Below are 22,851 nucleotides of genomic sequence, written 5' to 3' on the forward strand. Positions count from 1 at the left end.
TGCAATGCAATATGAATAAAATATAATCAAATAAAAAGAATGCATGATGAACAAGATTTGAATATTTACAAATAGTGGGTAGAAATATAAGTAAATACAAGTATATGTACACTTTATACAAGGAGGGGGCAGACGGCACAGAGCAATAATGAATTATCTTTTACAGACAGGTGAGGTTTTGTGGAGCTGGATGGGGTGTGGAATGAGTGAAATGCTGTTGCGTTCACTGTGGGAACGGAACTGGAGGAGTCTGTTGGAGAATGAGCTCCGCTGCCCCTGTATTGTCTGATGGTGGGTGGTGGCGTTGTCCATGATGGAGAGCAGGTTGTCCAGTGTCGTCCTCTATTTGGGACTGACAAAAACATGTAAAGTTTGAGGAAGATTGGTTGGAAAAACATGGCCGCCATCAAGCGTAACATCTTTGCAAGGGCAAGGACGGGACTGACTCAATGACAATTACTCGAATGATTATAAAACTTTGCGGATATCTGTATTCCATGTATGGTAGCGTGACCCTGTACAGTACAGTGCCCCCCCCATCCAGATGGGTAGGTGTTTTAAATACGTCGCCCTTTCTGCCAAATATACCATTAAAAGGCAGCACGAGCAAGCGTCCATTGCATCGAACTTCTTGGTGTTTCATAATACGCTGCTTCAAGTTACAACGGCAACAAAGTATCGGTGCTTTTGCAGCGCCGCACACTGAAAATGAAAGCAGCATTTTGAAACTGTGCCAAAGAACCAAGCTCCGGATCAATGCACAATTACCAAGTGCTTTTTTTCCTACTGTACACCTCAAAGCAGCCGAGATCAATAAAAAAAACACACACTCTCCATCAAAGACTGCGCTGTTCAATCCCTATGCTTGTTCTCTCAATGACACAAAATCATGTCATAATAATCACCCTGCAGTTTATTTGTATAGGCACTTTTTAAAAGCGAGTGCAGACCCCAAGCAAGGACAGCAGCATGTTTTTGTGCACTTCTCTCCGAAAAGGAGGCAGTGGGTGAGAAGGTTGAGGGTGCGAGTGATTTAACCGAGCAGTGCAATGAGGCAAGACTGTTGGTGCTCATAGTTTATTCTGTGACTTTAATGGACGCCTTGTAACAGATAATGAGATCCAGTGAGAGACGGGAACATGTTTTTAATCACGAGGCTATGCCAGTGCCTATTATTTTTCAACTCCATAAGGCAATTTCAGTACAAGTGAAATGTAGAATGAACGTTGAAATATCCTGGAAGTGTGCTGAATCAGGTGATAAGCATGTGGAGGATTAGTTTTGGATATGAGAGCCATCAAGCCTTGAGCACATAATCAGAGTAAGTAAAAAAATAAAATAAAATAATTTTTATTTATTTTTAAATTGCAATTTATTTTATTTTATTATTAAAAAATACATTTCATTTTTTTATTAAAAAAAAAAAGCTTTATTAACCTCACTATTATCTTCAGAACATGACATGCAGTTGACCTACCTGTTGCTTGCCGTGCTGTCGTTTCTGTGTTCGCACTGTGATTGTGGTTAGTGTTCTCCCCCTGTTCGCTTCACTGTGTGACAAGCTCACACAGCTCACGCAGTTCAGTGTTGACTGTTGCTTGCCCAGTTAGAGTTAGAGTCTCTTCCTTTAAGCAAGCTCAAGTGTCTTTGACCGTCTCTTGTGGGGCTCATGATCGCAGGCCACTCTTATAAACTTTGATGTCAAGTAGGAGGCCACACATTGCTGATCCCTCCTATATGTAATGCACTGTGGATATGGACATGCCTGTATACATGGGCTTCAATGGTGTAACACTAGTAATGTTATCAACCCGAGAGGAGGCTGACAAGAGAGAACAGGAGGTCACTGTGATGTCAGCACCACGGACAGCGCCTTACACTCAGCAAGACACAGCCCATTTGCTCCTCAAAATGTTCCACATTCAACCGCCCAATTGCCATGATGGGATGTTGAAAATGAGTCAGGTTAACAAGCTCCACCCCCTCAAAGTGCCATGCCGGTAGGACTTTGCTGCGGGGGCCTTGCATGTTAGTTTTTAAGCCAAAGCACAAAGTAGAAATCTGCTTTGTCCATTTAGAGCTTTATTTCCACTTTTATGACCCTCTGTAAATATTTGGCTGTCGGCTGGATGGATGAAGTATTGTAGACTACGTACCGTATGTCTGATAGCGCTTTGAGAGCAAAGCAACACAATGGAGAATATACGCGGACATGAGCGCCTGCGTTTTGTGAAAGCTTATTATCATGCATGCATTGTTCCTTGAACAATTGCCTTTTTGATGCATGGCGCAGCAACCGTATGTTTGCTTCTTTCGGGATGTGATGTTAGCATGTCTTCACCCCCCTGTGCCCACTGTGCATCTTGTTAATAGTCTACATCTAATGATGCATAAGAAATGCAATCAGGGGCGGATGTTCTAGAGGAGCAACTTTAATAACTTATTGAAGAGGGAGATTGCACCGCAGACACCCAGCACACATAGCATCCCTTGCTGACAGGTGCGGAATGGCTTCTCCTTACCTTCCTCTCCTTTGCATAGCAGCATATGTTATGCATGGATTGTAAATTGGATTTGATCATTGCAGTCTTTTTACGCCACTTTTTGTATGGGCGTATTAAGGTGCAGAGTGACTCCTTGAGCTGGAGCACACTCATGCCTAATGTCAACTGTCTCACTCTTGAGACATAGTGTACACGCCCACCACTTCATGGAGGACAGCTTTGTTAAAAAAAAAAAAAGAGGCTTCGCTACATTTTAAAATGAATTGTGGAGCTCTGCCCACTGTCTGTCAGTCGGCTACAGTCGTGGGAGCTTTAAGTTTGCCATGTTTCTCGTTTTTGTAAAGTTCCGTTGCTGTTTGTGATATATGGCGTTTATTATGTTGGACAAGTGCAGCGGTAAATTATATTAGGGCTGCACGAATCACGTGCTTACACGTTGAGGGTCAAGTGCTTACGTTTGGAAGAAATCACACATTTAAAAAAAAAATTGTCATTAGTATTAGTCTCCCCGTTGTTTTGTTCAGTTTTAAAGAAACTAGGGTGGGCTTTCTGTCGTTCATCATGAGAAATCCGGGAAGGACAGTCGATAGAAAGACAGAAAAGAATCCAACAAGTCCAAAATAACAATGTAATTAAAGACCAGTGAAAGGAAAAGTTAATTAATGAATGCGATTGCCAATGCAACGCATCCAGCTTGCCCTAATAATAGTATAATATGAGACCTTTTATTTAACAGGTGCTCTCTTATTAATTACATTCATTTTTTTTGGTTTTGGAAATAAACATAAACTTTGGCACATTGCTGAGTAAGCACACACACAGATACAAAACTATTAGGAAAATATGGTTTGTTATTGCACTTGCATTATGGAAGCTACATATGAATGTCTGCTAAGAAACACGTTAATGTCACACTGACCTGCTAGAATTATCTGCTCCAGGCTAGAGGCCTCTTGTCTCCAAAACGAGTCCTCCACATGCTTATCACCTGATTTAAATAGCCTTGGGTGTCTAGGCATGTGAGTCTGCCCCTCTATTAACTAACATTTTAGTATGAATAGTCAGACATTTTCTCCAGATACCGTCTGTCCAGGTTGCGTTGGTTTGTCTCATTGCAGGTTTTATTGAATTATTCTCATTATTGGAGACCGTGGCTGATTTTCCCTTGGCACTAGCTTTTCGTATGCCCCAGTTTTTGTATGATTCGGTTTTTATTGGAAATATTGCCTCGTTTTTTTTGTATAATATTCGGGTAATCCGCAGGGTTTTAAAAAGTCTAAAATTGAATAATTTCAGTTTAAGACCTTAAAATGTCTAAAATTCCCATGAAATCTGACAAAATGTACAATATCTCAAACATAACTACAAATCCTACCCGTGCAGCCTGGTGAGAATTTTTGGAGCATAACCAGCTAGTGTGTTGTGCTCATGCCTTCCTTCACGTCTTTTGGACTTTTTTGCCAGTATTGATGCGAAATTGGGTCTTAAATAGTGTTTATTTTGGTCTTAAAAGTCCTAAAAAATATAAAATTTGACTTGTTGAAACCTGCATGTAACAAACTCGTCCGTTTGCGCGATATTGTATGATCGTTGCGTGAAACAAAGTACCCAACGCATTGCTGACTCACTGTCTGTACGTTTTTTGTTGAGTATGACTAAATAACCCACCACGGGGGCAAAGAAAGGTGCGAGTGCCAGCAATTTGATAAAGAAAAGAAGGAATTCCATCTCTCCGGGATGTACGGGAGGTCCGCATCAACAATAACGTCCATTTATTGATCATTTATAATCACTCTGCATTGTTTTCTGCATGTGATTGTCTATCAAATGTATTTTTTGTTGATATTTTTGGGTGTCTGGAATGGATTCATGGGATTTACATGATTTCCTATGAGAACATTTTTCATCTGACCTTTTGGAATGGATTAATAACAAAAACTGAGGTGCGGCTGTCCATAATTTAAGTGACTAATTAGGTAAATTGGTGTGAAAAAACCAAAAATAAAAATATACATTTTGCTACGAAAAGCTGCCAAAGCCTAAACACTCTCCACTGAAGCTATTTATTTGTTCTGGTGACCTTCCTTGCAGCATTATTTACGCCTTTCAGTGTCATTACTCTGTGCCTTAATGAATAGAAGTGGCACGCGCTATAGATTGAGGATGCAGGGTGTTAAGGGGGTGTGTGCATGCTTGACGGCATGACAGGGTCTTCCAAACTGAAATGCCAGCCATCATTCCACCGAGTGAACGAGAGCAAACCAGGAAGCTTGGCAAATCCCACGTGCCTCCCCCCTCCACTGTTTTTACATTTTTAATTTGCCACCGCTTCTCCGATTATTCCACATCGCCGTCACATTCTACCTCTTGACCAGATGCTCTCCTCCCGCCCCTCCTTCCTCTTACCCCCCCCTCCCTCTCGCTCTCTCACTCTCTCGACTCCAGCGAGATGAAGCAGGAGCTGGCGGAGGAAGGCAGCAGATGCTCCATCCTCTCCAAGCAGCACCGATTCAACGAGCACTGCTGCATCCGCTGCTGCGCGCCCTTCACCTTCCTGCTCAACCCCAAGCGCCAGTGCCTGGACTGCCAGTACAACGTGTGCAAGACCTGCTGCACCTACAACAAGAAGGACAAAGCGTGGCTGTGCTCCGCGTGCCAGAAGGGCAGGTTAGTATTCACACACACACACACACACACACACACACACACACACACACACACACACACACACACACACACACACACACACACACGCACTTGGCAAGGGGAGTGAATGGGATATCTGCTTTGGAATCGGTTGATTTAAAGAGCAAGCCCGGGTTTCGTGAACACCGTGCAATTGTCCCTGTGACTTTTGACATTTCCGACTGAAAGTGCACTTCACAAGTGCTTTCATGCTTTCCCGATCATACGTGGCATATTTAGGCGTTAAAGACATGCAAATGTGGGCGCGACCCAACGCCTTTGGGTGTTGCATTAGTGCTGGGACTCCACGCTGGAAGTGATTGTTGGAGTGGGGGAATTCGTATGTTAATGACCTCTGATGTTGCATGCCAATGATCTTATTATGTGCAAGGTAGAGGTCAAGCTGCACATGTGTGTTGACGGGATCTTTTCCAAAAATGTGTCCCTGCTTCCCGTTACAGTACCCCTTTTTTTTGGACTTCCATTCATTCTGCCGTGTATTGAGTCGGTGGCCCTGCCCCGAGAGAGGTATGATGGCAAGGTTTGGTTTCGGTTCCGCCCCTCAGACGCCTCCATTGCTGTCTCCCGGTGTAATGGTCTCATTAGGGCTTTAGGCTTCGCCACAGATGGGCCTGATGTCACAACACAGCCGTGGACCAGCATCATGTAAACGCAGCACTTATCATTAGCGCATTAAGCGGTCTTAAATCCGCTCTTAGCATGAATTACTCTCTCCAGGCGGAGTTGTGTCATCTGAACTGGTGATTTACGGCTTGCGGAAGTGTATTTGTCTAAACAGATATTAGCACACTTTCCCAAAGATGGCCGAAATGAGGTTTTTAATTGTTTATTAACACAAAAAACAGCCTGGTGTAACCTCTTAAAATGCGTTATTCATGCAAGGTAAGTGGTATTTCACACAGAATGAAATGCACTACAATTCTTAAAAAAGGCACACAATTAAAATTGAATTTGGGGGTATTTGTTGACTATTAATAAAAAAATTTTGTGTGCCACAATTTTTATAGGATTCGGATATTGATGAAAATATGTCTCGGTTTTCATACCGCAAAAAATTGCGACTGGTCCATTTGCCCACGTATCATTCCGCAGAATCGAGTGCCCAAACAAAGAATCCCACACATTTGTGACCCAGTCTTGTCGTGTTATCAATAAACTACGTAGGTCCAGCTGTGTTTTTAAGGTGACAAAACATGTTTTCAACTCCCACCCAGAAGCCATTTCCCCCCATTTCCATGACGTCTTTACCAGTTGACTCTGTAGTTCTTTGTTAACACAGTTAGTCCCTGCTATAATGCACCTGGTCTGCTTTTTACGTCTACTGAGTCTGCGAAAACAAAGGCCAAAGTTTCAGACCAACAGTATCAGGAACAGTATCTCTACAGCACAGAAAACCTGTTTACGACCTTCTAAATACAGGTTTTAACATCATTAGAGCCCTGTAGACATGAAATAGCACCCCTATGGTCACCTTTACATTCGTATTACACAATATAATAGACAGTATAAGAGAAAAAAATACGTATAAGACATAATATAGACACAAGTAAGCATTGAGAGCGTTCCATGTTGTTGTTCTTTTTGTTCTTCCTGTTCTGTACAGTACTTCCTGCGTTGGCTATTGTCTCATCAATGTAACATTACTGATTACCTAGTGACCACTGTGGAATACTACATATCATCATGACGTCTTTGAATGCATCTTCCGAATGCCTTATATTTGAATTTAAATACGTAAAATTTGCTTAAATGTGCATCTTTTCTGACTCATTGTAGGCCATATTCAGCCAGGAAACAGTGCTGATTTATTAATTGATATACTGTATATTTTTAAACCAAGCTACAAAGTGGCGAGGGATCATTGTAGTCAACAAAAAACTGCTAGAAATCAAATAATGGCAGATAGTGAAATACACATTATTGTAGTGTAGAAGGTGTTCTATTCATTACCTGACATGAAGCGTTAACTAGATAGATGGCATCCCTTGTTCAAGGGCTTCGAGCAGGTGTTATGACCAAAATCCATTCATGATGTCTTTCGGGATCTTTGGGAATGTGGTAAAATGCTATTTTCGTCTCATCTTCTTTGTTGCGGCATTCTGGTGCACAACAGGTCTACCATAGTTTCAGCCGGGCTGTGTGACGTCATCTTCCGTAAATCTATTAAGGTATAAACGATGTTAAATGTTCATTTATCCATCTTATTTATCATCTATATGCATTTTGCATTGTTTTACTATGATTAGTCTCTCTAAAATGTGTTTTTTGTTCATATTTTTGGGTGTCTAGAACAGCTTCATTGGATTTGCATTGCTTCGAAAAGATCGGTTTTCCGACGGAACGGATTACTCACGAAAAGCGAGGTACCGCTGTATTTTAAATTAGGATGCCGCTGTCAGCACACAACACATGACGCTAAAACCATCATCTGCATCTTGAAACCCGTGCCCCCGTCACCAGATTGTCATTTGCCGCTCTACACTTTCCCCCCCAAACGGGATTCTGCAGAAGGGAACAGACCAAATGGTGTCTCTTTCTCTCTTACTTGCGCCGGCTGTCCGTCATCACTCTCTGCTGCACAAGTGTGATCCCTCCAGCAAGAGTACATTTGTAATCGTAGCACACACAAGCATTAAACACACTCATGCACACTTGTATGGATTAGATTTAATTGCGTTAATGAGGAGCTTGAGAAGAACAATTGATTGGATTTAGGTTTGTTTTGACCGCTGATGGAGGTTAGGGTGTGGTGGAAATAATACATGGAGGGACGCACACACAACTGCTACGCTTGCGCCACACACCAGTGGTTCAGTCCCAACATTTTTAGTGGAAAATGAAGAGTTTTTGCCTCCCGTCTTGTTTTGGCCCTGAGCTCCAAGCAGCGTGGGGACCGTTAAAGGGAAAGAGCAGATGATTAAGCGAGATGAGAGCCGCAGGTCAAGAGGGGGAGGGCAGCAGGAGGGAGGAAAGGGCAGCAGGATGGGGTAGGACGCACGAGCATTCTGGCCTCATTCTCACAACCATCCTTAAAGGGTGATTCATCAACTTTGTTTAAATATGTTATATATTGTTTGGAATTATGTCCTGCATTGTTTGATCTTTGAAAGCCAATTGTACATTTAGCAAAAATGACATTTATAGTTCATGGCGCCACTCATGATGAACTAGCTCTCGCAGTTCAGCCTCATTCCGGAAGCTAAAGAAGAGCAAAGAAACACTTCTCGAGGTAGATTGTCTACCAGCTTCAGTGTGTTTTTTATCAAAATAGTCACCATGGCAAAATGTTGTGTTGCTGCTGGATGTTTATAGTATCCGAGTGATATTGGAAGTTTTTCTTTTCCCCAAGAGGAAGGTTTAAGACAAAAACGGACGAAGCAAGTGCAGAGAACGAGGAACAGAGGGAAGCCTGCCTCGAGTTTTGTCCTTTGTGGTGATCATTTCATTGATGACTTCTTCGAAGGAACAACTATGAATGCATTTTCAAAAGGGATTCTATTCTGCCGGTACACAAAACAAGGAAGAATGACCACTGCGGCAAAGTTGCCCCAGAACTTGTCAGAACTTTTGTCGGGTTGGAAATTGTGCCGGATGAGTAGATAGTTGCATCCAGACGGAACGCATCACTGAGTGAAAGCGATGCAATACACAAGACAAACCTGCGAGTGGCACTGTGAGCAGGCACGCAGACGGACCCACGTGACACTCCGAACCATAGAAGAAGAAAGAACGAATGCGCAGAAGTCCGTCGTTTTCCGCTTACGAGAAGTGGAATTACTTCTGTGAGTCCTTATGGAGAGGAAGACAACTAAATATGAGGAGAGTGTCGACCGAGGTCAGTGATGTCCATCCAAATGTTCAGATATCTTGGCTTGTCGACAAAGCACCGTCACTTCCGGTCACGTGACGGCGACGAGGCGGCGGTGGGTCGGTGACGTCATCGTTCCAACGACAAGCCTGCGTTTTCAGATTTTCCCACTCTGGAAGCCGTTTAAAAAAAAATACGGTTAATTACATAATTACAAATTATATATAACATTTTTAGTTGACGAATCATGTGAGGGACCCTTTAAATTCAGTCAAATTCCGTTCCCCTCCGATGGATCCTATGGTTTTTTTTTCTGCTTTGCTTTTCTGTTTCTTCCATCTGCTGATAATTCTTTATCTAACTCCCTTCCCCGTCTTTCTCCACCTGGCAAACTCCCCAATTTTCCCCATTTACATGAGAGCCGCTGCACTCGTCTGTGCTTAATCTGCAGAAACGGATGGCTTTGTGCCTGCATATATACGTTCTTCAGGCCGTGGGATAATACAATTATATGGCTTTGTGTGTGTGTGTGTGCGTGTGCACGTACAGAAATGGCAATACACTTAGTGAGAAAACGGTTCTTTCCATCACATAATGTCCCCATAAGGCCTAACTGTGAGGGGGGGGGGGAGGGATTATGGCATTTACTGCAGTACACTATAGAAATATACTCCATACATAAACATGCACTTGCTGGAAACAACATTAGGTGCACCAGCACTGGCACAGCCTTGTGCAGAATGTGCAATCTCAATTCAAGTCTTTGGGATTCGAATGGCTGTGATTGGCTGGCGACCAGTCCAGGGTGTACCCCACCCCAAGTGAGGATAAGCGGCGTAGAAAATGGATGGATGGATGGATGGATGGATGGGATTTGAATGGAATAGGCTGCACCCCCACAGAAATGACAGGAAGTGGAATGAAAGAATTTGTCACGTTCAACAGGGGTCTTAAATATTAAAAGTACTTTACAAACATTAAATAAAACATAAATTCCCTCCATTGCTTACTGTACTTCATGTACCATACTTGGATAAAGTAAAGCATTCTGGGATATGACGTATCTCTGACGTATCTCCACCATTTTCCCAAATGTAAGTTCTAATGTATCAAATTAAATGATCTGTTTTGTAGAAGATGCTTTTATTGTTTTGCCCATGCAAAGCATTTGCTGTCATTAAAATATGTGTACATAAGGTTGATAGTAATAATATTTCTATGAAATAGCCAACGGTCATGTATAGAACGTACTGCAAAGCATGATTTTGCAGTACAGTAAATTAATGTAGAATCCCACAGCTTCACTCGATCACCGTTTTTCAAAAATATACTATTTAACAAATCATTGCTGTTTTGTGGTTGAATATGGCCGATTATCTGTCAAAAATATGCATATTTAAGCAAATTTTACATAGTTTATTTGCCTAAATGAAGCATTTTCAAGCATAAATGTGACTAAATTAGGTAAAATACAAATATAAGGCATTCAGAAGACTCATTCAAAGACGTTGGGATGATGTGAAGTATTCTACAGTGGTCACTAGGTGTCAGTAATGTTACATTGATGAGACAATACCCGATGCAGGAAGTACGGTACAGAACAGGAAGTAAAAAAAGAACAACAAGAAGGAACTCTCCCAATGCTAACGTGTGAGTGTATATTATGTCTTACATGTCTTATTTTCTCTTATTATATCTATTAGATTGGGTAATACAAATATAAAGGTGACTATAGGGGTGTTATTTCACGTCTAGAGGGCTCTAATGTTAAAAAACATATTTAGAAGATCGTAAGCAGTTTTCATATGCTCTAACTAACTTATGTCTGCTATGTTGGGCAATACCAGTGTAAAGGTGACTATAGGGGTGTTATTTCATGTCTACAGGGCTCTAATAATTTTAAATTGTGTTTAGAAAGTCATAAACCTGTTTTCTATGCTCTAGCTAACTTATTATGTCTACTATGTTGGGTAATACGAGTGTAAAGGTGACTATAGGGGTGTTATTTCATGTGTGGAGGGCTCTAACAATGTTAAAACACGTATTTAGAGGATAAATGTTTGATTTATAATTTTGGAACCTGGTAACAGGAACCAGTTATCTGCGGTAATCGAGGGATTAGTGTACGACAAAAGGATCAATTGGAATGTCATGGAATTTCAGTTCTATTTCCGCCAACTCGAATTTGGTTGCGATTCCACTTCCTGTTTGCAACCTCAATTAGAATTCATGGACTTGAGTTGGAATTTTGCGCAAGCCTGCTGTCACACAATGTTGTGACCTTGTGTGCGTGTGTGTGTGCGTGTGTGCTTGCGTGCGTGCGTGTGTATGTAACCTCGCACATCTAAAGTGTGACGGGAAGCGACACAGCCTGTCATGGCGGTGTAACACAATAGCTGTCGCACACAAGACTGCACATTAATGAAATCATAGTTTATGGGTAATGGAGGCCAAGTTGCCGGGGGGGCGGTGGTATTATTACACAGGCCGAAAAGCACATAAAAAGAAATAGTTCGGTATGCTAGTGACTTATCATGCACTTGTTACATCTCTTTAGTCTTATCAGAAGCAGCTCGTGCTGTGTTCTCTGTCTCCAGCACTTCCTGTTTCCACGAATGTCCATCTGCACACCAAAATTGGACGAGCGGCCCTCTTCTCATCGTGAGGTTACCCGATCCTTCAACTGTCAGAGCATCTGTGAGGAAGACCATAAACGCATCCAAATTGTTTCTGATTAGCTGCTTGGCACCTGATACGCCGTTCCCCGCCAAAGCTGTAACCTCTTTTATAACGGAGATTGCACACTCTTCCAGCACCGCACCAGACCCTCTTGTTTACACAGAACCTGTCACCGCTAAATTTATACGGCACGCCATAATCTGTGTGCATCATTTGGTCCTGATGGCTGCTTTTACGACTGACGTAGCCATTGGAATGTTCCGCTACCGTGCTGTGTCTTCTCCGTAACTCCGCTGCCCTGAAACACGTATAGACGTCGTTTCAATTAAGCACTCGGCATCTATTTTTCTTTACCCACCTGCATGCGGCATGATGTGTTCCATCACCGGAGGGGTCCACTCCAGTTGCATTTGTATGCTGTTGTTTCTTAAGACACCTCCGTGAACCCTGCCTCCAGGCAAGCCCCTGCGGCGATGTCTTTTTTTTTTTGTGTCCACCTTCAGGGGAGTATTTTTATCAGCGGCAGCCAGCAAGACTCTCGGTGCTCTCGGACCACAAAGCAGCCCCGCCGCCTACGTCTCAACTTGAATAATTTACATGTCTGTGTCCTGCTCCTCTGTCCCACTGTTTGCTTGCCTTGTGTTTCTACTCCGTGGCTATTTACACCTGCATATAAATGGAGGCAAAACAAGGTGATACCATTCTTCACTGTGCCTTCAATTTCACCGAAACGTCGTTAGGTGCACCTGTTTCGTGCGACCCAGTAGAAAAGCTGCCGTTCGCAGAAAGAAAGCTTTTTTTCCCTGTGTGATTGACACTGTCAGAGAGGTATTCATGCAGCGATATGTTGATGACTGGCAGCGGCTCATAACGACACTGCATCATACTTGAGGCGCAATTATGCTACAGTGAAGGCACCACGCCTGACCGCGCCCTGATCCGTTGACAGTTCCCAGCTTCACTCTAGCACGGTTTTTCTAAAATACTCTATTTTAATTAATAACATAATTGAATATGGCCTATTAGTCAAAACATGCACATTTAAGCAAATGTTTGCCTAAATGAAGCATTTTCAAGCATAAAAATGGCAAAATGAACAAAAATACAAATCTAAGGCATTCAAAAGATGCATTCAAAGACATTGAGATAGTGTTGTACACTGGTCACTAGGTGTCAGTACAATCACGTTGCTGTAATGCACGTCGAGCTCCGCTGAAGGTTTTTGGAGGCCGCAGAGGCAGCCTGTGTAGCTCACACAGGCGGCGTGATGCAGCAGCATAACTCAGCCTGCAGCCTCGTTCCTAATATCAAGCTCATGCAGTCTGCAAAATTGACTTTTTAAATGATGCTCCAACAGTAATATTTGTCCCTAGAGGCTGTTTATGAACCCCAAACGTAAGAAAAGTCTATCATCTCCCTCACTTTTTCGCTCCGCTTTGAAGAGAAGGGGCGCTCAAGCAGTCGCTTTTGAAGTTTCGGGGGTTTTTCAGTCAAAGGAAAAGTCTCCTTTCTCACAGACATGATACCCAGACCTGCCAACATGTACGCATCTTCTCCTCTCATTTTGACCTCTACTGACTAGAGCTGCAACTTTAATTCATGAATCGACAATTCAAGCTCTACCACTGCACAAATCGGCCCATAGACCCCTACCTCCCGTCTCACCAAGCTCCGGGTCTACAACGCCTCCGTCTACGCCTCCCCGGATCCATGGCTGCAGGTCCTGTGCCCTTGAGGGTATACAGTGGTACAATTGCCGAAGAACCAACCAGCTCAACATGCTCCGTGTTTGCTGGCTCGGACACGTTCTCTGCTGCCCTGCCTACCACCCCACCCGAGTCACTTTGGAGTCTGAACCGCCAGCAGCCGGCTGGAAACGTGTTCGTGGCCGGCAGGTGTCCCCCGCCTCTCACCCAAAGTCAGCTGGCTCCAGCATACTCCCGCGACCGTAGTGAGGACAAGCGATATAGAAAATGGATGGATAGAATGTGTCGTGGGTTAATACCAAATCAGCTGCGGGCCGCACATGGCCACTGTGCCGCACTTTGGACACCCTTGCCCTTGTGGGCTCAACACCATGCTGGCATGAGTCTTTTGCAGCAACGTCTTCATAAAGGCGAAATGTTGCTGTCGTTGTTTTAGATCTCAGATGTGCAGGTTTCGCTGGCGTCGTCCAGCTTTTAAATGACGGCAGACAAAAGTACAACCTTTTTGTCCTAATCACACGCCTCCCAGTCCTTGCCGCTTCATCACGGCCTTGTTCCGTCGAGTCGATCGTAACTCCTGGTGGCTATTTCGGAACAGTCATGCGCGACACAAGGCGCCGCACACCCAGTGCGCTGAGCGCTTAGCTGCAGACAAGCCGGGTGTTTAGCTTTGGCCGAGATCCATTTAAATGCCTTGCTGTGATTTATTGAAACACAGCCTGAATCGCACGCTGTGTGCTGTGTGAAAGGTTTGCAGGAAGCTAATTGGCTACCGGCCTCGGAGTAATTCGTCTTTGTCCTTATTGTGTTTCGCCGAGTGTTTGTGTGTCCAGAAGTGCTCCTCGGCGTGAGACCCCCTGCGCTCCATGATGGGGGACAAGGTTGCGTAGCAGGTGATAAATCACCCCCTATCCAGGTAAACAAGTGGGCGCGTACACGCGAACACAAAGGGAGGCTGTTTTTGCTCCTCGTGGGTGTGCGAATTTTGTCAGGCGTATAAATAGCGCCTGGCATTTTGCAGATTTTCCTGTGAGCCATTTGTGTCTGTGAGGAAGCTCATTGGTCGGCCTCCAGCACTCAGAACGGGCTACGATCTGGGATCCAGTGTAATTCCCGTCATTCCATGGCGCATGGAAACTGACGCTCCACGTGATCCGGGTCATTCTGTGGCTGGCGGTGCTCAGGAGTAGTGATTGGAAATCTCCTGATACTTAAAGCGGTTTATGCTGTAAGTTGACTGCCAGGCCAGAACAGAAGCACAAAAATGTGAATGTGGTTTAGTGGCATTACAGAGTGACTTCATGATACCGATAATACCACTACAGTATTGACATTTTTGTTCCATTTGACATCCATTGTGAGCTTCACAAACATCCTTTTCAAGGCACTTCATGTTGCTTTGGAAGGCGACACTCCGCCAGAAGGCGATCATGGATGCAACTGATGGCAGGTATGCAGGCTTGGCCTCCTGGTGGCAATGCTTCGTCTCATTCAGAGCTCTCTAATGGCATTGATAACACATGATAATGGCTTTTTAATGGACTACCACCAATGCATTATCTGGTATTCACTTAATGCTTGTAAAGTCGCAGTTGCAGGAGGCACTTTTCTTCTTTCTCATTTCAGTAAGAGACAATGGAAGCGTGTGATTGATGCAGGAATCAAGTGGAACCTTTTCATTAGAAATAAATAGTATTTTTCATCAAGTTCCATCGAAGTCGAGCCCAACAGGGCTGCAATTCAGGATGATTTTCCTTGTCAATTTGAAGCTTGTTGTTTCGATTAGTCGAGTAATCGGTGAGGTCCTGGACCAGGGGTGTCCCAGCTTTATTTGTAAAGCAACACGTGTAGATATGATAAGAAGTTTCAAGAGTTTCAAGAAAAAAAACGCATCTCAGCTTTGTTATGTAGGTGAAAAAGGATATTATTAGTACAAACTTAGCTCTTTGGTCTTTTGTTTTTCCCATTTTTGCTTTTTGGTTTTCTATTGTCTTCTTAAATAATCTTTGTAAATACTTTTTGTAATATTATGACTTTCTTCCCGTAGTATAATAACCTTTTCCCCAAAAATGACATTTTGTTTTGTTTGTTTCTCATATTGCAACTTTTAAAAAAGAATGTATTTTTTCTTTTAACATTTCAATTCTACGCTACTAAAATGTTAAATGAAAGTTTGTTCTCATAAAATGTAGACTTTTTTTCTTGTTCGAATACGCCATTTTTTTCTTCGTATTTTGACATTAATTCTCATAAAATTACAGCTGTTTTTCCCCATTTCCCCAACTATTTAAGCTTTCTTATTGTAATTTTTCTTCTTGTAATTATGACTTCATTCCGATAATATTTGGACTTTACCCTCGTAACATAAGTTTTTCCGCAACCTATTTTCTCAAAAAATTACAACTTTGTTTTTTTGTTTCTCATGCTTATAAAATGACGTCCTTTTCCTCATAATATTATATTATTCTCGTAAACTACAACTTTTTCTCTTAATGTGTTGACTTCATTCTTGTAAAATTACTGGTGATTTTTCCATTTTTTTGTTTTCTTGTTAAATTTTTACAATGTGCCGCGGGCCAATAAAAAAAAAAACAAAAAAAAAACAGCCATGCGGCCGCACTTTGGACCCGTCTGCCCTAGACAGACCATATCAATATATGAACCAAACACAAACAGCTAGTGGTTTGGTCTGCAACATATCCGAAAAAAGGCAAAAATGTCAATCACTGTTTTCCAAAGTCAAAGCTTATGTGTGTGAATATCTTGTTTTGCCAAAACACAAGTCTGCTTCATGGATGACTAAGGAAATGTAAAAATATTCACATTTGAGAGGATATTTACATTTTTAAAGTAAAAAAAAAGATGAATCGAATACCAAAAATGAATTGGATAATCAATCATTGATTGTTACAGCTCCAGAGCCCAGCCCCTGATTGATGAAAAGATGTCTTTAATGCTTTTGTCCATAGTGTGTTCTACTCGCAACCCACTGTCTAAACTAATGTTTGAAATGAATTCAAATTAGAAGAATATGCTAATGTGTGCAAACTGCCATGGGACTTCTCTCTCTCTCTCTCTCTCACACACACACACACACACAAACACACACAAACACACTAATTTGCATGCTTTCTCTCTCCGACGTGGCTGGCCGTGCATGGCTTTGGGCCTCCTGTCTCATTGCACCGCCTCTCCGGTTTCGCTGCACTTAAAAATGAGGCTGTACTGCAGAAAGGCCAGGCCTTGTTTCAACGCGATTTTCCACCTGAGCTGTTTGAACTCATTAGTTTAAAAGAATGCGATGTTATTAAGTCTGTTAAGTCCTGGGCCTCCTGGGACCAGCTGCTCGATGCTGGCCATCTCCCAATATGCTTGTCCCCCTTGCACCTATTAGCTAGACTACAGTGTGTGTTTCTTCCATGCTAATATTGCTGTTATATAGCTGTAATGGTGGTAATATATTTTAAGAGTACTCATACTTACATGTACTCATTCCTTTTGCATACTGTAAATGTTGTAATTATCATCATCGGGGCATTTATTTACCTTAATTGGAAGCAGGTGGTAATTGGAGAGGAAAAACCAAAAAAACAATCCAGACCTGAACGTGATAAGTGAACTTCCGTGAAGTAGGATTCCTTATTTATAGATGGAATGTTTCCGTATTTAGAGTGTAGGAAACCTGTTTACAACCTTCAAAGACACGGAATAACACCCCTCTGACCCAATATAGTAGACTTAATAAGAGAAAATAAGACATAAATAAGACTCATGCTTGCGTGTGTTGCTTTAATGTGTTCCAGTGCTAGGGGAGCTGAGTGGAGGGGTGGACAAGATATGACGTTGGGGGTTCAGAGTTGAGTTTTCGCTTGGTGTTTATTAGGGATGATTGTGCCTGTTTTGAGATCATTTGAAACCTGCAATAAAAGCCTGTTGTTCCGATGATCAGGTCTGGTGCTTGTGTGTTTCACTGAACATAACATTGCTGACACTAGTGACTAGTGTAGAATCCTATATATCACGTCTATGAATGTGTGTTTTCAATGCCTTATATTTGTATTTTAGTACATTTAGCCATTTTTATGCCTAATTTATGCCAAAAATATGTCACATTTGCTCAAATATGCATATATTTGACTAATAATAGACCGTTTTCAACCATGATTTATTCATTAATATATTTCTGAAAAACCATGATAGAGTGAATCCATGAAATTCAGAGCGCGACTTTCTAAACGTTCTAAAGTCTTTTGTGCGGAAGTGACTGGATGACTAGTTGGACATGTCTGCACGTGTGTAACACAACTGATCCATTGGCTGACTGACTGCCCTGATGGATGGTGGCCCACACAGGGCTGAAATGTACAGTCCATCATCTGGTCAATCAGCCGCAACGCTTGTTGTTCGACTCTCTACAGCACTTTCTACAACCCTTGTGTTGTAGATTCTAATCATTGGGATTTGTTGTACAATATGCATAGACTTAATGCATTTCATAATCAGCATCTCTAATGTGAAGGTGATTTCTTCTCTTTCGTCTTTCTTCCCGGTTCTTGGGACCGCATTGCTTTCGGTGAAGTAGTCAGTGATCACACAATATAATAGTTTTTGTAATGGTATTAAAAATAAGATCACTATACTCGGAAAGCGCTGGACTCTCCTTATCAATGAGGAAGACTGACGAAAGAGCCCAGAATGAAAGTATACAGTATAAAGCTTGTTGTTGCCACACACCTTTTAGAAAGTGAAACGTAAGCTTGTGTGTCTGGAAAGCGAAAGCCAAATCTGTGTGAAAGTGAGAGAGTCAAGCTGGTGTGAGTGAGAGTAATGCATCTATTGTGTGTTTCCCAGTCATTTTCCATGAGTCATATCGTAAGTGTTGCGCAACTCTGATTGTGCTAGGTGAGTGTCCCTGTGTGTGTGTGTGTGTGTGTGTGTGTGTGTGTGTGTCTTCCAGCCGCCAATATTTTTCATGATTTCATGATTACTCTTTATAAGGCTGTCAGTCTTCCCCAATCGCCCTAATCTTTGATTCTTCTCGACGTTATTCACTCTGTGACACTCTCCCAACAGCCAACACCTCATATCAGCAAATGAGCCAGGCGCATGAATGCAGTTATACGCTCACTCAAAGAGGCAGGGACACCGTAATGCCGACAGTAAGTTTACTCAAGAGGGCAAACAAGAAAGGGAAGGTTGTTCTCATCTCATTAATGTCTTCTAGCTTCTATGCAACCGCTCAAAATGAGTCTGCAGTCTTACATGATGGAAGTTTTCTTCTGTCTTTATCGCTTGCACTTGAGTTACTTGTGTTTAATGTTGGGAATTGGAGTGTATTTGTCATATTAGTAGCGAAACTACTACATTACTGTATACACAAATAAACACTTTCCCCTGTTGCTTATTTACCAAACGAGCTTGTCAGCCAGCTCGCCACAGCGGACTCGGCTTCACCGCTCTAAAATCAAATCAGCCATTCTGACATCTTATCAGCAGAAGCCAGCGGGGTGAAACGGACATCTGTGAAGCTGCGCCAATGTTTTGTTGCTTACGCAGCAACATTGTTGTAGGGAGTGGTCTGCAATCCCAGAATACAGCAGTTGATGCAGCTGAATTGATCCTGTAATACCTGATACATTCATCAGTGAGAAGTAAATTACAGAAGTGGATGTAGTCTTGGCCAGGGGAAGTTGATGTGGTCAGGCGATACCCATCGATGTTTTGGCCCTTACCGGCTGATCACTGCCAATAACCTCCTCCTGGCTTCCAGCTTAACGCCTCTCTCCTGCTCCATAACCAGCAAGAGGCTCTTTCTGCAGTCTTACTGTCCTTCCCTGTCACTCCAATGGCTGTAAGCACTCCACAGAGTCCCTTACCCCCTGCAGTTGTGCAAAAGGTCTTGGTATTTGGCGGTCGTCCTTTCAGAGGTCTTCCTTTTCACACCTCTCTTCCCATGGGGAGATCTATTAGGATCATCTTTTTTGCCTTGTTAGGCCTCAGGGTCTGAACAGTTTGGAGGAACATGTACCTACTTTGGAAGTGCAGTTTTACATCCGGACAGAGTGTGTGCCATGATGCTCCTCTCCTCACAAAGCTAGCACAGTGGGTCCTTTCTCATGCCCCACATGTGCAAGTTTGCTGGGGTTGGGAGTGTGTCATACACTGATCTCAGCAGGAAAGAGATGCAGAACGGCTACAGTCTCCATAGGTCTTTCCAGGTAATCTCCCACTGGGGGAGGTCCAATTTAGGCCAGTCTCCTTGGAAGTCTAGCTCCACTGCCCACCTACTCTCCACATGGGTTGTCGTTATTAGGAGTTTCATTCCGATGACGAAGAGGATAGGACAGATTTTGCAGACATATACGATACCCCTTTCCAGGCTTTTCCACTGAGTTGCAAAATAGTCTGTCTCGAATGGTACATGAATTCCGCTAAAGTAGATGGCGATGAGTCCCTTGAGTTCTGAGGGATGTGGAGCAATATAGACCAAGCCCAGCCAGACAACAGTCAGGTCGCCTTTGATGGCTTTGGCCTGCCGGACCATCTGACTGAGAGCTCCAGTGTGTTCCTCTCATCCAGATGAACCTGGATTCCACGTTTCCAAACAGCGGTGTTGATGAATCCCTTCTGTGTCATGTACGAGGTCAATGACCACTTTGTTGAGCACTTTTTCCGGGGCCTTTGTGATTATGTTTGGGTTGGCTGGCGTGGGTTCTGGAGTTGTCACTGTGGGTTTCCCTCAAGAACGAATCGGAAGGGGTATTTGGTAAACTGAGATCTTTTGTTCTCTCGAGCCTTCCTCTTCTTCCGGGTACTTTCAGCTCTTTGGAGTCTGCAGAGGTGTTCCCGGGGTTGACTCCTCAGATCCGTGATGCTTTGCTTTTCATTAACTGCAGCCCTTTTGAATTGTCTGGTGAGTGTTTTGAGTTCTCCTCCCTTTTTAAGTGATGAATTTCCTTTTCCTTTCTGCTTGGCTGGTGTGCAGACTTGTTGACCTTGTTCTCCTCGATCCCAAACTGCTTGTTGATGGTTATTGTTGTGAGAGTGTTTACGCTCTGCTTAGTTTTCCCTGCCTTGTGGCTTCTAGTATTTTGTCAAGATTTTGGTCTTGTTGGTACCATTCCTTGTTGTCCCTTATCTTGGGGCCATTTGATTTGCTCCTTTGCAGGGAGAGTGGCATCTCTCCTGAGGTGCTAAGAGATCTCTAAAGCTGTGGGGGCTTTCTGCCTGGAGTTCTCCTGCATTTCACCAATTGCTACGACTATGCACTGCACCTGTGATCTCTCTTTTCCACAGTTGGTTTGGCTTTAATGTATCTTAAACCCTCTTTTGGTCTTTCTGTCTTTCTGCCATTACTGCCTTTACTTCCAACGCCTCTGCAGTTAACGTTTGGTTGAGCCGTCTCTCTGTCCATAAGTTCTGTTGAGTCTCTCGTCCTTCCCCCTTCTTGGGAGACTTTTGGCAGAGTGCACTAGACATCTATTTTTTTCAAACAAAACGGAGCATTCATTTTGATGCAGTTGATATCCGAATGTGACACCACCACCACACTTGCACTAATAATGATCCGAAGCGTTTCAAGCGGGGAGAGATGGTGTCCATTCGCCCCCGCCCAACGCCTCCTCGACTTTCATGGCTTGAATTGCTCACTATGACAGCACTGGTATGAATAATGCAGCGCTTGCCTGCTTTGGCCAGCCATGTGATGTTTGCACACACATGCTGCTTGACATGAAAGACATCGGGCAGAAGAAGCTGAGCCAGAATAAGCAGAGCAGAAGTGTTTGAAACTCGTCAGCCCAAGGAGGCTTTACAGCGCTGAACTCCCGTGATTATCCCACCACGCAGCCCTCTGTGATCTTTGCACTTTAGTTGTCATTATCATGCAGCATTTTATGTTCAGTATAAATCTCGTGGATATGTTTAGCTGTTTTACACGTCTGACATGCATAATTAAAGGCCTGGAAAAATGCATTTTGGAACGCTTTCAATAACATTTTTTCCTGGCTTTATAGAAGAAATTCCTTGGGTGGCGTTTTTTGTGATTGGGTCGAGTTGAGTGTCACAGGGGCCCACAATTGATGGATGGTGCTGTATTTCATCTGTTCATCATTCTCCACAGGCAATCTATTAAAGTGTGCTCCCTATTAGACTTCCTAGCAACATATAAAGTCACTCAACGATGATCTCCAGCCTGATTAAGCCATTTTGTTCAAATCCTGGAGGGAGTGTTTTTCAAGAGTCATCCACCGTTATTGATATTTATGTTGGTGTCATCTGCGTGCGTGGATATCGACATGAAGGATATGCTGAGCCTTTGTGATAAAATGTGTAAAGTTAGTGTTATTTCAGATCAAGAGAATACTTTGTCTCATTTCCACCATCTGTCTCTGTCACCAAAATCCTGTAAAAAAAACAAAACATGCAGGGAATGGGACAGGATAGATGAGTAAGACATAGAGGGATTATTGTGTGTGTGCACGCATCCCGATGTGTGCGTATTTTGTTTGTGACTCGTAACGCCCCTGATTCATCATCGCCATCGTGCTCTCCCACGCCCTGTCTGCCAGACTGAGCAGTGGGATGGTTCTGGGGATTGTCATGCGATGGCTCAGAGGAACGTTCCCATTTGCCTTCACTGCACTGAGAATGCCCTGCACTCTGTCATCGGGGTGGAGCCAGCAGATCGTTTAGTAACGAATCTGTCAGGGTGATGTGCACCAGTGATGTATTGTGGTCGTGTAACATTTAAAAACAAGGGTGTCATTATGCAAAAACCAAGCGCGCATCAGAAAATCCAAAGACTCTAGCGGCATGTAAATTACATATGAACTTAGTGTGGGAAATCATAGGTGGAAAATTGAACCAGAAATAACTTAAAGGAATGTTTTGTTGGTTATTCAGCATTAGTGTAAATCAGTGCTTGTCATATTGTGGTGAGGGCGAGCTTTGGGAGCGGGGCTTTACTTTGAAGCACGAAACAATAGAACATACAGGAATAAAGTGTCAAATTTGACTTGTATAGATGAAAATAATGTGTGACATCAACATAAACGAAATGCATTTACACAAATGCGCTAGCTCGATGCTAATTTACATTGGAAATGCCATATACGGGGTGGCAATTAGCATTAGCAATTTACATGGCGATTTTGAATACATTCAAATACGACAACTAATTAGACATTTAAATGTAAATTCCACTGAAGCAGATGCATAATAAATGTACTTTCAGGTATACGTTTTCTATGGCTCAACAAGAGACAAGTCTGGCACATTGCATTTCCTAATGGCAGGAGCTACTTCCTGCTGGAATATGCAAAAAGCACATAAGCAGTCCTCAGTGGCGGTGCATGAGGCGAGGATTGTAGTTATGTTTGGTTATTGTTAGAGCTCATGTATGTACTGGATGCATCTAAGCCCAGAAGAAATTGTCCTGTTCGCTGAA

General features: G+C 43.0%; 1 protein-coding gene across 4 annotated transcripts in view; it reads left to right on the top strand.

The window, feature by feature from the left end:
* Window positions 1-22,851, top strand: part of myripb (myosin VIIA and Rab interacting protein b) — a 106,015-nt gene that overhangs the window by 38,236 nt on the left and 44,928 nt on the right. For all 4 annotated transcript variants that reach the window (XM_054765238.1, XM_054765240.1, XM_054765239.1 and 1 more), the window contains one exon: window positions 4,950-5,171. In XM_054765238.1, the coding sequence (XP_054621213.1) occupies window positions 4,950-5,171 (222 nt within the window). The remainder of the gene's footprint in view (window positions 1-4,949; window positions 5,172-22,851) is intronic.

This window comes from Dunckerocampus dactyliophorus, chromosome 21 (genome assembly GCF_027744805.1).
Source record: "Dunckerocampus dactyliophorus isolate RoL2022-P2 chromosome 21, RoL_Ddac_1.1, whole genome shotgun sequence".
NCBI lineage: Eukaryota > Metazoa > Chordata > Actinopteri > Syngnathiformes > Syngnathidae > Dunckerocampus > Dunckerocampus dactyliophorus.